The sequence below is a fragment of the Mixophyes fleayi genome, chromosome 9, assembly GCF_038048845.1.
Source record: "Mixophyes fleayi isolate aMixFle1 chromosome 9, aMixFle1.hap1, whole genome shotgun sequence".
Classification (NCBI taxonomy): domain Eukaryota; kingdom Metazoa; phylum Chordata; class Amphibia; order Anura; family Limnodynastidae; genus Mixophyes; species Mixophyes fleayi.
The window spans coordinates 76,461,267-76,478,129 of NC_134410.1; the positions used below are offsets into that span (position 1 = coordinate 76,461,267).

The window sequence follows — 16,863 nt, forward strand, 5'->3', positions numbered from 1 at the left end:
AATACAACATATGGGGGTTTTAATGTTGTGTCATATTAACAAGAACATCTAATTTATGTTGTAAAGGTTAAGAGTGATTATAATGAAATGACGAAACGTTGAAGTTCATTATGTACTACTCGCATATGTTGCAAATAAGGAAAAAAGTTAAAATGTATTTTGTCCTGATGACAGTAAAGGGCAGTAGTTTCCTGATGATTGCACATTTTGAAATATTCAATAAATATACAGCATTATTTGCTGTTTAAAGCACATAATGTGAAAAGGGAAGGAAATCACACCATGATGACTTTTAAATGACATAGAAACAGTAGAAAAAGGAAACTTTTTAGTGCTCTTCTCATTGCAACAGATGACTTATTGGGAGACAGTATTTCTGATCACTGTATAATGATGCATATTAAGTGGCTGTGTATGTTTGTCGTGGTCTTGGAAAGCAGAAATGGTAAGTTACAAATTTTTATTCTATATACATCAACAAAATAGTTTTAAATCTTTACTAAATACTTTTCTGCTTTAAAATGTATATTTTTCCTGGAAAGACATAAAATTGAACAGAAAAAAAGTATGTGTCTTGTATAGTTGTTTATTCTAATTACTACGCAGTAGCTAGTGTATACTCATGGAATCCAGAACATTTTTTTTAAGTGCTAGTCATGAGTCTAGCTGATGTTGATAACTTCTCTTCTGGTGACATGAAGAAATTAAATGTAGAAGCAGTTTGTGAATAGCACGGTTGGCAATAAAGCTTTCTGGACTTCAGTACAAGCTGTATTATTGGGACACTGCAAAACTACTTAAAGCTTCGCTACCGAGAAGAAAAAAAAATCAACCTACCCATCGCTCTCCTCGCTGGGGTTTCTTCATGCAGCCTTTTGCCCAGCGGCTATGTGATGCTTCAGTGCAGTGGGGTGATTGCATTGACCGAAATGAAGCTGTAATCATATAGATTGCATCTTCTTATTGCTTCTGGAGATTATATCCCCATCACAGCCAAGTAGATAAAAGAGGCAATAGTTAACAAAATTAATTTTAGAGGCCCTATGTCCTTGACCTGGGGGGAAAAACTACTTAATACTGCAATTCCTGGGGCTCCATGAAACAGAAGCACTCGTTTAATAAAACCAGAGCAGAAATGGTGGCACAAAGCAGGAGAGAGAGAAGTTTGGCAAAACAGTTTTGTCATTATAACATAAACAACAGATGCAGGCTGATAGCAGCTGTGGTCCACACATAGAATTTAAACAAGCAGAATTTAAAAATGAATTGATTCTAATCTTAGTAGAAATGGTATCTGTAGCTATAATTAGTAGAGGATCATATGAGGATGAATGATCCAGAAAATGTATCTGATGCATATTTTTGAGGCCAGGCAAGATTTTTTTTTCTCTTCTATGAGGCTAAATTTGCAGATTTTATTTTGATTCTTGTGGATCAAAGCAATTATAATTGATGAAATGTAAAACTCGATGGACAAATTTGTTTTTGCAACCTTGTAACTTGTTATTAATGACATTAACTATCTAGGTTTAGAAATACATAGGAAATGTATAGAGACCTCAGCCAACGTGGTTTTAGTAACATTCTGATCGGTGCAGTGCACCCACCCCTTCTAATTAAAGCCCTTTTTATTGTAAATCTGCACTATTCACTTAACTTGTATTGACTATCAGTTACTTATGTATAAAGAAAGGTTTGTAAAAGAGAAAAGATATCCGCACTAGGTAAATTTCATACCAAAGTCTAATAATAGGCTCCAAATATTATGGCCTATCAATGAGGATGATTGAATTGTAGTACAGAACATCCTGAGCGGTGCACCCTATACACCAAAGATATAGTGGAGTATCAGAGAGAAGAAAAGTAGGTGACTGAGGGGCACTCAGAGACGATGGATGAGTATGCATGTGAAATAAAAAATGGCTCTCTCGAGACTGATATCTTCAGAAAACCTACATCTACAAATAGTATTCTCCATCACTCAAGTGCCCATTTCCCACCAGTTCTTAAAGGTGTTCCGAAAGGGGAATTTTTACGTATGAGGCGTAATTGTTCAGATACCAAACAAGATCAGCAGAACTTACCAATCGTCTAAAGAAAAGAGGTTATGGGAATAAGACCATACAGAAAGCCAAAATCTCTGCAGATCAGAGAGATAGACAGACGCTTATTTATCCATCTCTGAATTCAAATAAGGATAAGGCCTCAGTCAGAATGGTAGGGACTTTTTGTGCAGAATGGCGCGATTTATCAACCATCTTTCAAAAACATTGGCACATCCTGCTATCTGACGAGGACCTTAAGAAGGAATTGGATGATAATATTGCTTTCAGTTGGAGAAGATCAATAAACCTAAGAGATAAACTGGTGCATAGCCATTTACAATCCCCAAGAAAAGAAGATAATAGACCGAAAGGTTTCTTTAATTGTGGTACATGCAAGGCTTGCCAATTGACCATTCCAACAAAACAATATGTAGACAAATATGGTAAGGTCAAGGTACATTACTGAATTCTTAAACTGTAACTCTCAGGGAGTCATTTACTGTCTAATTTGCCCATGTGGACTAAAATATATAGGGATGACTAGTCGCCCTTTCAAAAAACGTCTCTTGGAACACATTTGCAATATCAAAAATGCCTTGAGAGACCAGAAGAATTTTAAAAAATTAACTACTGTAGCCAGACACTTTATGAATTATCACAATTGTGATCCCAAACATATAAAAGCTTTCGCTATGGAGAAAACTGTCCTAAATTTAAGAGGAGGTGATTTACAATCACAATTATTGAGGAAAGAAACTAGAACTATCTTTTTGATGGGCAGTATTTTTCCTAACGGTCTTAATGATTACAATAGCTATTCTGCCTTTCTATAATACCCAATTTATTATTCATACTCCTATATATCGTTTCAGCGATTTGTAACACCTTGGAATAGGTCCTTCTTATTCACACACCATCCTTACGGGTGTATACCCCTTACATCACTTTATGTCTCCATACACTAGTCACACCTTACCCTCCACTATTAATCCTATTACTGTCTTTATTTTTGTCACCCCCCCTTTATCTTTACTGTTTCAGGTCTGCCAGCAATATGATGCCAATTTTATATTAATTATCACTTACCTTTCACGTGTGGTTATATTTGATCACCATATTCTCAATATTTGATTATTCCTCTCAATGGTTTCACTATCAGATCATCATGATCTATTAGTATGACACATGGGTATTATCCATATTTACCGTAATGTAGATTTATAAACATTTCTTACATATTTTTTTCATCATCCACATGATCAGATTTTTCAATAATTATAATTATTGTATATAACGGAATATATATAATATATAAGGGTTCACTTTTGTTAACATTTATATATCCATGACTTTATAGGAATAGCTAATTGGTATTAATCCTATTAATAATATGAATGGAATCTCTTTTCTGACAGTCTTTATCTCTGGACTACATTTGATAAAGTTTCTGACAAAATTAGTAATCGTAATAGTAAGGATTGCTGCTGTTTGCTTATATTCTTAGTTCCTTCATTATCTTTGTATCACGGCGATTTGGGAGCGGAGCCTAACCGCTCTAACTCCCCTCCATTGGTCAATAGATATGTCCATCAATGCCACTCATGCTGTGGCGTGATTGGCTGAACTTCATAGCGTCATTTCAGGGGCTGATCTGATTGACTATTTAAGGCATACGAACATGAGGCTCTGGTTAGCCTTGATAAAGCTGTTCAGCGAAACGCGCGTTGGCATTTCTTAGCTCAGTGTTCCTAACATGTACAATCACTAAATCACGCTCTCACTACTCTCCCCTACCCTTGATTTACCAAATAGCTGTTTCAGATAATATAGGGCATTTAGGGAGAAATAGTGTAGGTTATTCAGCGTTAATATTATCAGGGTTCCCACGCTGCTCCTTGAGTCTGTCTATATAGACACACTTTGTTCTCACATCAGACTTCTAGAAGACCTTTATATCAGAGTTAGTACGATATGACACAGGATAGACCTGAGATTTACCATACCAGCTGCCACTAGGGGGACTGCTTTTAAGGTTTATAGGCATCTCTCTAAGATACTCTTTACCATTGAAAACTAACTATACGATCAGGGGCTTACTCTGATAGGTCACTTATTATCTCAATAGCGTTACCATGATATATTAGTTAGTCATTCTTATAACCTCCATCAAGGGGTTCTCTCTGATTTATATTGGTATCTTTTTAGATCCTATATATTGTTTAAGCCTAGGAGTCATTATTGTCAATAGGGAATCCTTTTCTAATAGTGGAATTTTCTATTTCTATATAAACCAATTAATATCAATAGCGATATTTTCCACTTTGAGTCTATTATCTATTATATGACCACTGAGCTAAGTTTGCAGTGGATCTGCAATTTTAACAATTATTGCTTTTGGTTTTGGTTTTTAATATTTCGCTAGCTTTTGGGTTTAGGATGAAATGTTTATTCACATTTTAAGGTATATCAATAAAAATGTATTTTATTTCACATACATACTCATCCATCGTATAAAGAAAGGTACCACCTCCCCAAAAGTGACAAACTTCATTTAAGCGAAAGCAGTGGTTTTGTAGATATGAGTTAAAGTCATCAAATATGGATTGTCTGATCTATGTTAAAGAGATACAAACAAAGGTTAATAAACAATGCAGATAATTTTTTTGGTAAATGAAGAGCCACCCAAATCAGTAAGTTATGGAAAGAAAATAGTGGAGATTTAAACAAATTGCCCTATACTACTTACCTGATTAGCATACTAACCTGATTGTGATCTGCTGGAAAATTGGCAGAAGAAGCTTGACCAGTAACTATAAGTTATCAAATCTGCAGTTAAAACCGTTTACTTTTTATGTACTACACTAGTATTGTTTGATTGTGCATTCAGTGCTACCAGGATAATTGTAACAGAAAAGTATGTTCAGTTTTCATCTAAAATGTGTTAATGCTGACATTTTTGAATTCATTACTCTGGTGCAAGATTTACAAGAACAATAAGTCTGCTTTATAAAACCATTTTTTAATAGCTAACATTACATTGAATAGAAACAAATAACCATTATGCAACAAGCAGAATTAGATTACATAACTTATTAAAGTACAACTAACAATTGTTTTTCACAATTGTTTACTTTTTCAGAAAAACTCACTAATTATATGTTGACTTGGGTACTTTTTTTTTAACATATGGGAGTGTCTCTCAAATAAAAACTGCACACAATGTAATTTGTTGAAATCAGATTGAAGTAATTATACATTTACAAAATAGTCTGCAGCTGTACTCAGGGCCGGTGCTAGGGTCCATGGCGCCCTAGGCATTTTGAAAAAATCGGCGCCCCCCCCACTGCAAAAATCGGCGCCCTCCTCCCCCCTCACCCAGTCTTTCCTTACCTTGTCACACCCCCGCTGCCTCTCTGCTCCGTCTCCACTGACACTAGTGAGTGGAGGGGAGGAGAGGGAGCAGAGAGGTGGCGGTGGTGAGCAATAGCCTCTCCCCCCTCCCCCGTGCATCTGAATGCTGTGCGGCGGCCGTGACAGGTATGGTCAGCGGTCGCCGCACAGTTTTAAAGTAATTTACATTCTTGTGGCGCCCTCCAGGCGCCCTCCAGAGCCCGGCGCCCTAGGCAAGTGCCTAACCTTGCCTAATGGGAGCGCCGGGCCTGGCTGTACTTCAAAAAGATTTGAAAATGTTTTTGGAGTGCTCATGATTTTTTTTCTCCACTGCCCCCAACAAATGTCCCATGCATTTGCCCTTCCCCTATCTCATCCAAGGTCAATTTAGAATCTCTGAAGGTACAGTGGGCCCGATTAATTAATTAACGTAAATTAATGATATGTGCCGTATTTAATCTTCAATTGAATGCCCAAAAACGAACTAAACACAAGTGAAAGCAAGAACAATTCCAATTCATCTATGAACGCAAAAAACATTTTCAAAAGCCTATGATGTCCTGGGTGGAACAGGGTGAAGCGTGGGCATATGCATTTAGTCAATGTACAGTAAGAGCATGCCAAGATCTAGCACATGCCATCGTTTGATGTGTTTTTCAGTTGTATCATTTGCACAAGCTACAGGTCAGGTGTAAATGCAGATTAATAATGATGATGGTTGTGTATGGATTTGCAATCAAGAGCAACTCTAATAATGCATTTTATGTACAGTAGATATTAATAATATCTTGATAGGAGTCTAAGTGTATTTAATGGAAAAAAAGGAAAATTTTAAACTTTTTTTAAATGTTTTTTCATTAATGACTACCGTATATACTCGAGTATAAGTCGACCCGAATATAAGCCGAGGCACCTAATTTTACCAGAAAAAACTGGGAAAACTTATTGACTCGAGTATAAGCCTAGGGTGGGAAATGCAGCAGCTACTGGTAATTTTTTTTGCCTACTTTCTCTAGCTCACATAGATGCCAGAGGCAAGATGAGAGACAATTAGATGGGTTGGGCTTCACGAAGTGACATGAGCATACCGGGTTTATGCTTAACTCTTTTACTGCCCAGAGAAAGCCTTATCTATCAGCCTGACGAAATCACCTAGGAAAATATCTTGACAAAAGCAACTGTGCTTTATTGTGAAACACACTCAGCACTGATAGGATTACAAAGCTTTAAATTAACAAGTACCAAATAATCACAACCTTATCACAGGGAGAACTTATAGTCACCAGTCCCGGAGTGCTATCTACTGATGCAGTCCTTGGGTCCTTCACTTCTCTGCCAGCGTTGTGATTAAACCCAATGTCAAACCGCTTTTATCAAGCGACTTACAAAAAGCGCAGGTTAATACATTTACCCCTAGAACTCGTTTGTCAGCAGAAGATTTCGAATTCAAAGTGATATAATGGTTAATTTTAGAAGGATAGCCACGCAAAATAAGAAAATGGTATCCCAGTTAAGTCACAATACATTACCATATGTCACCTAACAGCACTTGGGGCATAGCGATTATTACGTATTGTAAAACCATGATTTCACATATTTTGGATAATATTTAGAAATTATGGATCACTTTGATTCCTTACCTAACTACTGCTAGCAGTGATATGAAAAAAAAAAGGGTACAATTTGCAATTCCGTTTCTAAATATTTGCATTTCTCTCAGGACAAAATGGACAACCCCTATAGTTTAATACAATTTAGAGAAAAGCAAAACTGTTGCATCAATGTGTTGTAATAATATAAACATAGTCCTGGGAAAATATCTTGACAGAAGTTCAGACATTTTTGGAATAATCGACATGCCAACAGCATGATGCTACCTTTCACAGATGATGCCAAAGAGAGCGCATCATACATACATAGGACAACGTAGCATAATAAGTTAAACCTCTATGGTGTATATTTCTGCGGCCTTCTTGTACAATACTGCACAATGTGATGTTGTTGTACTCCAATAGACCACACTTTACTTACCTTGTAGATGTGAGGATCTGCAATCGGCACACAAGGCACACAAACGTAGTAGATTCAGTCTTTTACTTACCCCCGCAGTGGAACGCATGCTGACAGGAAGTTCAGCATTTTGCATTCCAAATACACAACTTCCTGTCAGTGTGCGTTCCACTGCGGAAGTTAACAGCTCAGGGACAGGAGACCAGGTAACTTCACCCGTGTATAAGTCGAGTGGCCTTTTTCAGCATACAAAAATGTGCTGAAAAACTTGGTTTATGCACGAGTATATAAGGTATATATATATTATTAACATGTGACACGAATTGAACACTTTTTTTTCTGTGCATTCTGCTGGGACTTTATATTTAATATATCAATTGTATGTATTCAGCAGCGTTTTGTGTATGTCTCAATACTACATGTGCCATATAAACAGAGCATACCTAGACCTTTATTTAACAAGAAACATTTCTTCAGATCTGCTTGTAGTTGAATATGGACGTGTGTATGCCCGAATTACATAAAAAAAATGCACAATACGTTAATTTTGCGTGCCTTAATGAATCAGGCCCAGGATGTCTGAACACAGCAAGCGAGAGCTAGCTTGTATTCAAACCAGTTTTGTGGCTGGAGCAGGTTTATTTTTTATGTATATACTGAAGTGACTGAATCAAGATACATTTAAAGGAGGATAAGCATGTATGGAATAAGCAATAACATACATATAGGCTAAAACAAGGAAATCTGTCAATGCTGCAATATTGCTAAACTATGTGATTCTTTACAAAAAAAGAGGACCTAAGTTAACAATTTAAAATGTTGACACCCATATATTACTTCATGGTGGTTTTTGTTCCTAAAGTACTTTTCTTGTAAGTGACATCTTTTGGTGGCAAAATATATGCCTAGACTAGGTCATGTAGAGTTTGGATCATAAAATAGCTTTAATTATGAGCAACAGTAAAGTAAATTAAAACATGCTCAAATAAAACAATAAACCTAGTCCGCATCACTTCACTTCTCTATATCAAGTGGGAAGCTATTCCATGTACAATTTTCCCTGTAATGTTTTAACACAAAACCCACAGTCCCACTGTTGATTCTCCCTCTCAGTCACTGTAGACATTTGGCAGGGTTTTAGTGGTTCAAGGACATTAAATATTCCTGTCTTCAAATGGCTATTGCGGCAGATTTTAATTTTGGTATAGCACATAATTCGGTTTGTGGAAACCAGCTCTCAGGGGGCAAACTTCCTGTCTGTTCCTAACTGGTTCTGGGAATGGGTCTGCAACTTCTCACTGTAGTCTCCTACTTCCAGTAGGGCACCCCACAGCTCCACACTGAGCTCTATACTCAGTTCTAGATGGGTGTGTTTGGATGCATTTTCAATGCTGTTGGGGAGGATCTCCGACTCCAGGGTATAAACTGATTGCAAACTAGCACCACTAAATGTACAATAGTCACAATTTATATATAGGAGCAGGTTCAATTAAAAGCTTAAACTGTTTTTATTGAAGTATATATTGAAACAATTGTATTAATAAATATAAATATAATTCAATACTTTTCATTTTCTGGTATAATTTATGACAAGTTTTAGATAGTTAATACATACGAAGAGGTGATGGGGAAAGTAAAAGGAAAAAGACTGAAGAAGAGGGAGCAAAATTAGGGTAAGAGAGGACCGCTTTTAATCATTAGAAATATATTTATCATGGAAATTAAACTCAGTTTAAATCTGTAGATAGGGGAATATAAACTATTGAGAAAGCATATAACTGTTTGATAGTTTTAATATTTATTTGTCTCTATCTGTTAAAAACATGTAGGGGTAAATGTATCAAGGTCGGATTTTTTCAGCGTGTTAAAATTGTCTTAACCTGCGATTTTAGTCCAAAACTCATCAAATGTTTCAAGCTGCGATTTTTACCCTGATCTTCAAAATCGCTGATCATCTCTGGTGGATTGCTGCAATGTAAAACACTCCAGTGTTAGCTAACTCTTCTGTGTTGTAGCAGCGTGTTCTATAAACACATCACTGTTTCACTGACCTGTCATACTGCCGGAGCTCCTTCAGCTGTCTAAACTGTAAAAAATAGAGGAAAGTTTAAAAAAAAAAAGCTTGGAGTCGTCCCTCTATTCACTAATAGCCCTAGTGCTGCCAGACTACTGCTGGTTCCGTGAAAATTGGGGGGAAAAATTTGCATGGGTTTCCCCCGATTTTCACGGAACCAGCACTTGGCAAACCAGCCGGGTTGGTGGCACTATAGCAGGGAGATACTCGGCAGGGTTTCCCCTGCCATAAGGACTAACCAACCCCAGGCTGTTCAGCTCTGGGCTGTATTTCCTAGGCAGTGGGGTCCGCCAAAAAAACCGAGCAGGTCACCCCTCTAGGGACAACCATTCCAGTGCTGAAAGCACTAAGGCTCTTCCTACACCCCTGGGCGGTGGGTGTAGGGCAATAAATGGCGATTAAAGTATAAAAAAATAAACAGATGCCATTTTGTTTTGTAGAACTACAAGTCCCAGCCAGCCAGGGTGCCATAAATAGTGTGGGCATGCTGCTACTTGTATAACTACAAGCACCAGCATCCCTTGGCAGCCAGGGCATGTTGGCACCTGGAGAACCACAAGTGCCAACATGCCCTGACACCCAGGGCTGGCTGGGACCTGTAGTTCCACAAAAGAAAATGTAAAATAAACCACCACACCCTTGTTAACACCACATACATTTATTAAAAATAATAAACCCTCAATAAAGACAGTAAACACCCTCATTTATAACATATATTTTCATTAAAAATAATAAATGCCCTATACTCACCACTGATGTTTTCATCTGTTGTCAGTAGCTTTTAATCCTAAAATGGCTGTCAACCAAGTCCCAATTAAATTTGTATCCAAAGTCCGGCTTGATAAAGTCCCAAATAAATTTGTAATTTCCAAAGTTCAGCTTGAAAAGTCCAAAAATAATTTGTAGATCCAAGGTCCCTGCTTGTAATGTCTTCTTTTCTGCTTCAGCAAAAAGCACCCTTGTTGCTTGAAGTCTTCTTATCTTCAGCCAGGAGGGCCCCAGATTTGTAAGATCCTAGCCGGAACATGCTTTTGTGGAACTACAGGTCCCAGCCAGCCCTGGGTGTCAGGGCATGTTGGCACTTGTGGTTCTCCAAGTGTCAGCATGTCCTGGCTGCCCTGGGTATGCTGGTGCTTGTAGTTATACAAGTAGCAGCATACCCACACTATTTATGGCACCCTGGCTGGCTGGCCAAAATAAGTGTTGAGAATAAGGGTCATCGGTGCTGTTTTTGTTTCATTCACATGTGTACATTGCTAAGTTATATTAAACTGGTATTTGTGATCCTATAAATGCACATTCCCTCTAGAGTGCACATGGATGGTGCAAAAACATCTCATTGTCTAAATATTGGCTGATGCCCAATCTCCACCACCTTGTAAAAATCAAATAGTTTTGTGGTCGGTGGAATGACATCACTGTTGCCATGCTCCCTGCTGTGCAATGCTGCGATCCGTGGCATTGCGCAACAGGTGGGAGGCCATGATTATGCAAATAATGTCATTAAGCCTCGCCTCCACCCGGGACCTGGGAGGGATCCCTGAAATTCAGGTGTCTTTATGGACATTCCAGGAGAGTAGGTAAGTGTGACTATACATTATATGGAGTATTCCTCCATGTAGCTTGTATTGAGCAAAGAATGGCCAGATTTGCACAGCTAAATCTTGCATTCACTTAGTTGTCCCCATCATGCAGTCTATTATACAAAAGAGTGCAATAGCCCACATTTTTACAGTTTTGTAAATTACCTATTCCAGAACCTATATGCATCACTAGTAAAAGTGATTTTTATGTTAAAAAAAATAATATCACAGTTACTGAAAGTCAAGCTCACAAGAAGAAATACTATATTTAAATATGTTATTCTTTGAAGTTTATTGACTCTGAAGAAAGTTGTAACCTAAGAAACATTAAACCTCCTAGAAGAGCCCAAAGTAAAAATGACGTGACCATCAGTATTCTCCAACACAGGAGAGAAACAATTTGATAAAGTAGATAAAGCGGATGCTTCTTTAACCTCTTAAAATTGGATACATATAAAACATGAAAGTTGTTTGGCTGTGCATAGCAGTATTAGATAAAAACTGGTTGGATGCAAATGAATACTCGATATCATACATTCTACATCATTATATAGAAACTATTACTACAGACTATAACAGTCAGGTTAGTTTGTTGTGCAGCATACATCTTGCAACCTTACATAAGTCCTCACATGGGTGCTATTTTTGTCTTCTAAGAAATGAAAAGAAAATAGCAAAATTTTCAAAACTGATTAGAATAATTTCCTCATTCTGTATTCATACAGAATTTTACACAGTTCTCCATCGGAATGTGACCATAAGTTTTCCATTGGGAATTCCCCCTATCCATTCATTTTAACTATGAAAAAAGGTACTGGTACTCACCTAAAGTTAAATACAAGACATATAGTAGCTTTTATGCTCTGGACAAGTATTACAGATTCCCAATGTGAAAATTCCAAAGACTATCAAAGTGACAAGGAGTAAATATATACTTACAATATAATAGACATACCACATTCTCCACGCGTTGGATTACATTATACAGGCAGCGGGTCCAACAATTGCCGCTTTAAAACTGTCAATCTCACTTTATCCAATGGAAGTGACGTCATTGTGACTTGGGAGATTTTACAGAGTCGCAATTTACATGTGGCAGCCGTAAGGCACGTGGAGAATATAATATTTCTATTATATAATAAGTCTATATTTCCTCCTTGTCTCTTTGATAGTTATCAGAATTTCCCCTTTGCTATAATTTGTGTTAGCATTACTGCTGCCAAAAAAATGACTACCATCGTTTTTTCAAACTGGTAATCCCTAACAATTGTCCAGAGCATGAAAGCTACTATATGTCTTGTATTTAACTTTAAGTGTAACTTGTGTCGGCATTATTGTTGCCGAAAATACGTACCCCACCCGGACAGTAATTGTAAATGCAAATAGAGTGTCTTTATTTAGAACACCGGTCACACAGATTATAACCAAATGCAGTCAATGGTAATACAGCTATCACAAGTCCATAGGTACAACAGGTAATACTGGGAAGTTATTTGCAGACAGGAAGAAAAGTATTTCATAATGCAAGTTATATATTTTGCAAACAGGAACAAAACACTTGGTAATGCTGGTAAGATATATTTCCAGATAGGAACAAAAGTACTCGATAATGCTGTTTACATGCAGATGACCAGGCACAATAGGTGAAGTGCAGGCACCAGGAGACTGGATTACCAGGTTAGCCAGGAAGCATGGCCCCCTGAATGATCCACAGGAGAATCAGGGAAAAGGACGGTCAGGCAAACCAGGGGTCTGAAGCCGGCAGATCCACAATATACCTGGTATGCAGGAGCAATGTCAGACAAAGCCGGGGTCTGGGTCACAATAGGAGGTGAAAAATTTAGGAACAAAGCAGCAGTCAAATCCCAGGGAGAAAGTCATGATCCAAACAGGATCTAGCAGCAGCAAATACAAACAAACTGGCGCTGGTCTGTTGTAATGGGCAGTCTTAAAAAAGACAACCACAGGTGATCACAATCCTGATCAGTTGATGATGGCTTAGCCGCTTGCAGGCATGGAGAAACTGTCAAGGTATAATAGCTGCACTTCTGGTAGCACAGAGGTACTGCAGGCATAATTTAAAATAGGAGTCCTAACAACAAGTCTTCAGATGCAGATGCTTGCTGTTAGTGTCCATTACAGAATGATGTCCTTTTTGGACATGGAGGATATCATGAAGTTTCCACTAGTGCTTCGTGTTCAGGTTTTCTTTTCTCATTTGCCAGCACAAAGAAACTGCTTATTTTATTAATTTCTGAAATTATTTCCAACACATTCAGTCACATGTACTCATACATCTTGGAGCATCCTGTTTCCATACTAGTTAAAAGAATTTATAATTATATAAAGCAAAAGGTGACTGTACTGTGTACCGCTGTGTACCATCAGAATAAAACATAGCCCCAATCACTTTCACCAAGAGTTTTCCCTCATTATGTCCCAACTACACTAGACTGTAACTTGTGCAAAATGCGGAAAATACAAAAACAGTGTGAAATGCAATCTATGGAACAGCGAAGCAAAAGGAGGACTCAAGGATTTTATCTGTTTGGAAATCACCGGAAGAATGAGTTTATGTTGTAGTTTAAAAAGTTATGGAGTTTATTGCAGTATCGAGAGCAAACAGTAAAAACACAAGCTCTGAGGTAATGCAAGGATGAGTAATTAGAAGCAAGGTAATACAGGAATCGTGCAGTAATAAAACAGTATTTTTTTCCAAAACAGCTATAAACAATATCTTTGAAGAAATACTGATGCAGATTTACACAGTTTGAGGCAATGCAAAAAATATGAATAATGTCTCAGAAGAAATAATGGTGCAGGTTTATACAGTCAGGGACAATGCAAGATATGAACAATGTCTCTGAATCAACGGTGGTACAGATATACAGAGAGTCCAGTAAAGCTTGAGGATTCTGAGTTGAGCTATATATGAATAGTGTGTAGATGCAGACCAGGAAACAGGAGCCAGAGGACAAATATAAGCAAAGCCAGGAATCATCGGAGTTGTATGATGCAATCCCAGGTATCAGGAGACAAGTCAATGGAAAGCAGTAACAACAGATGCAGGGTAAGGAACAAACAAAGGAAAAGGAACCAGTCTGTTCTGCCTCAAATGTTTGCTGCAACTTTGCTCATCATTAGCACTTTATTTAACCACCTGTGATCGCAGCACTCCTCCAGCCAATCTTTAAGATCATTGATCTCTTTGTAAAATGGGTATTTATCCCACATGGGTTGGCTTCAATAGCAATGAATTCCTGGTGAGTGAAAACAGTGATCAGAACATACAGAAATAGTGCCAAATGACAAATGCATCAGTGAAAGCCCAAAGGTACAAGGCTTACATTCTGCAGAATTGTATGTCGACATGAATGTATGTTGACATGAATGTATGTTGACATAAAATGTATGTTGACACATCATCTTCCTGTTCAAACACAATTAAAAACATTGAGAATAAATTAATAACATTATTGTTTAATTCCCATATGTACTTTAGAGTACTTTAAAGCTGCACTACCATAAGAAAAACATTTTTCTAAGGTGCCCTAAACCAAAGCCCTGAGGGCTGCTACATGCATCCAGTTTTTCCCAGTGCTTTGTTGGTTCTGTAAAACACAACTAGCAAATTAATTAAGCTAACCAACTTTAAATGGTGGTGGATAGGGTGCGTGTTCAGCATTTGATCGGCCCTCCACCTCAACCATTTTGTGATGGCTGTAAGATGAATGGAGGAGCCCAGAGAAAAACAGCTGAACAGAACAGTCCTCATCTTTTACTAAGTGGTAGTGTAGCTTTGATATTATGATTTCTATCATTCCTGTAGTGGTTATATTTAAAGCAAAAAGACAATAGGCAAGGAGAGACTAAGGGGTATATTTACTAAACTGTGGGTTTGAAAAAGTGGAGATGTTGCCTATAGCAACCAATCAGATTCTAGTTATCATTTATTTATTATATTCTACAAAATGATAGCTATAATCTGATTGGTTGCTATAGACAACATCTCCACATTTTGAAATCTACAGTTTAGTAAATATACCCCTAAGGCTCATATATGACAGCGCAAAGTGCAGTGCAAACACTGTCTTGTACTTTCAGAAGTATTTAGTAAATAAATGAAGCAAAAATAAGCAGTGTTTCAGGAGAAAAAAAGAAAATGTCTTATTTAAGTGAGGGATTGGTCCTATAGTGGTAGCAGTTTGGGCTTTGAAGTGTTTTTATTGTTTATGGACAGTGAAAAAAACAATTCTTGCCCCCCTTGCTGGAAACAGTTTTGCCAGGTTCTTACTGTATTTACTGTCATTCTGAAAGCTATTGTTATGATATTAACACCATTTTTACCTATTTTTTCACACAGCCTTTTGTATCCCTTCTCTACACATGGAAGTAACTGTGACAGGAGTTCGAAGTTACTCAGTGGTCATACCCTGCACCTATATGCCATCAACAGAGCATGAGGAGGTTAAAGTAGAGTGGCTTTTAGGAACTGATATGGTCATTTCTCGGTTTGAGTCACAAGACAACATTCCACTTATTAAGTTCAGAGGTAGAGTCTCAGTATCAAAATCTCCCCCCGGTGACGTGTCCTTGAAAATCAGGAAGTTGAACTTTGGTGACAAGGGTAACTTGAAGTGCAAAGTCACCTGGAAGAAAAGTAGTGGGAATGTTGAAACCAAGGAAGACATTACTGAACTAAAGATACTTAGAGGTAAGTTTATTAGCCATTATCATCGTTATAATTATTGCAATTTCTTGGTGGTCATCCCCACCTGGGAAAAGTTAGAAGCAGAATGAGCAACTGCCCAGTTATGTGTGCATCTGTCTGGAAAATGACCATACATCAATGCTCCATTTTGTGCACACCAATTTGATAGAAGGTACATACAATAATAATGATTAAACACAAAACACTATCAATGTATTCAACATGAAATTACACAATGCTCACCAGAACAATATGTACAACAGAGCAGCAAAATATTAAAAAGGGTACATAAACAATGCCACATCTCTATAGCAACAACAAGGTGAAGAATTTCACATAAACATATATGAAAAAGAAATCAGGTTTAAATTGTATAATATGTTTAAGATGCCTTTCCGTGAAAACCAACATTAAAACATAATATTAAACAGCCAGTAAAAAAAAAAAAAACTGCCATTTTACATGCATTTACCAGTGTGGTATATAGGACAGAGATAGAGGCAGTCTGTATACAGTCTATATAACGATGAATTTATGTTATATTTAATATTATCTCAAAAACTGCTTAATTTATTTAATATGTGTATGTTTTGGTGTCCCAGCAAAAAGTGGAACATCAGAAGAGAGCAATACTCCTGAAAATCCTGAAATCAAGACAAGTATTCAGCTTCTAGAGTTTATGTGACTTTATCTTTATCTATTGTTTTGTTATCAGCTGTAAAACAGTTTTTGTCTTATGTTGCTTTTTATATTCTAAGTGTCTGCTTAATAAGCATGAAGCTAGTGTAATATTTTTTCCTGTTATCGAATTGCATGTCTTTTTTTATTTCTGACATTTCTCAGAATGCTTGCTTTTTAAGCATGATATATAGTAATTGTAGTAGCAACAGTATGTAAATGCTTTGAACAGCAAAGTGTTGTTGTAAATTTACTCTTGCAGATATAATTAATTTGCTGTATAAAATCTAAAAGTATGAAGAGCTGTTGCTGTGCTGCAAGTTAGTGATTGCTTGGAGTTTATTAGCCTTTATGAAAAAGAGGCATAAGATT

General features: G+C 37.2%; 1 protein-coding gene across 10 annotated transcripts in view; it reads left to right on the forward strand.

The window, feature by feature from the left end:
- The first annotated feature begins 257 nt into the window (after positions 1 to 257).
- Positions 258 to 16,863, forward strand: part of VSIG4 (V-set and immunoglobulin domain containing 4) — a 112,688-nt gene continuing 96,082 nt past the window's right edge. For 9 of the 10 annotated variants that reach the window (XM_075184544.1, XM_075184548.1, XM_075184547.1 and 6 more), the window contains exons 1-3: positions 258 to 445; positions 15,466 to 15,816; positions 16,416 to 16,472. In XM_075184544.1, the coding sequence (XP_075040645.1) occupies positions 391 to 445; positions 15,466 to 15,816; positions 16,416 to 16,472 (463 nt within the window). In that variant the 5' untranslated portion in view covers positions 258 to 390. The remainder of the gene's footprint in view (positions 446 to 15,465; positions 15,817 to 16,415; positions 16,473 to 16,863) is intronic. The other variant, XM_075184546.1, reaches the window with a different exon arrangement.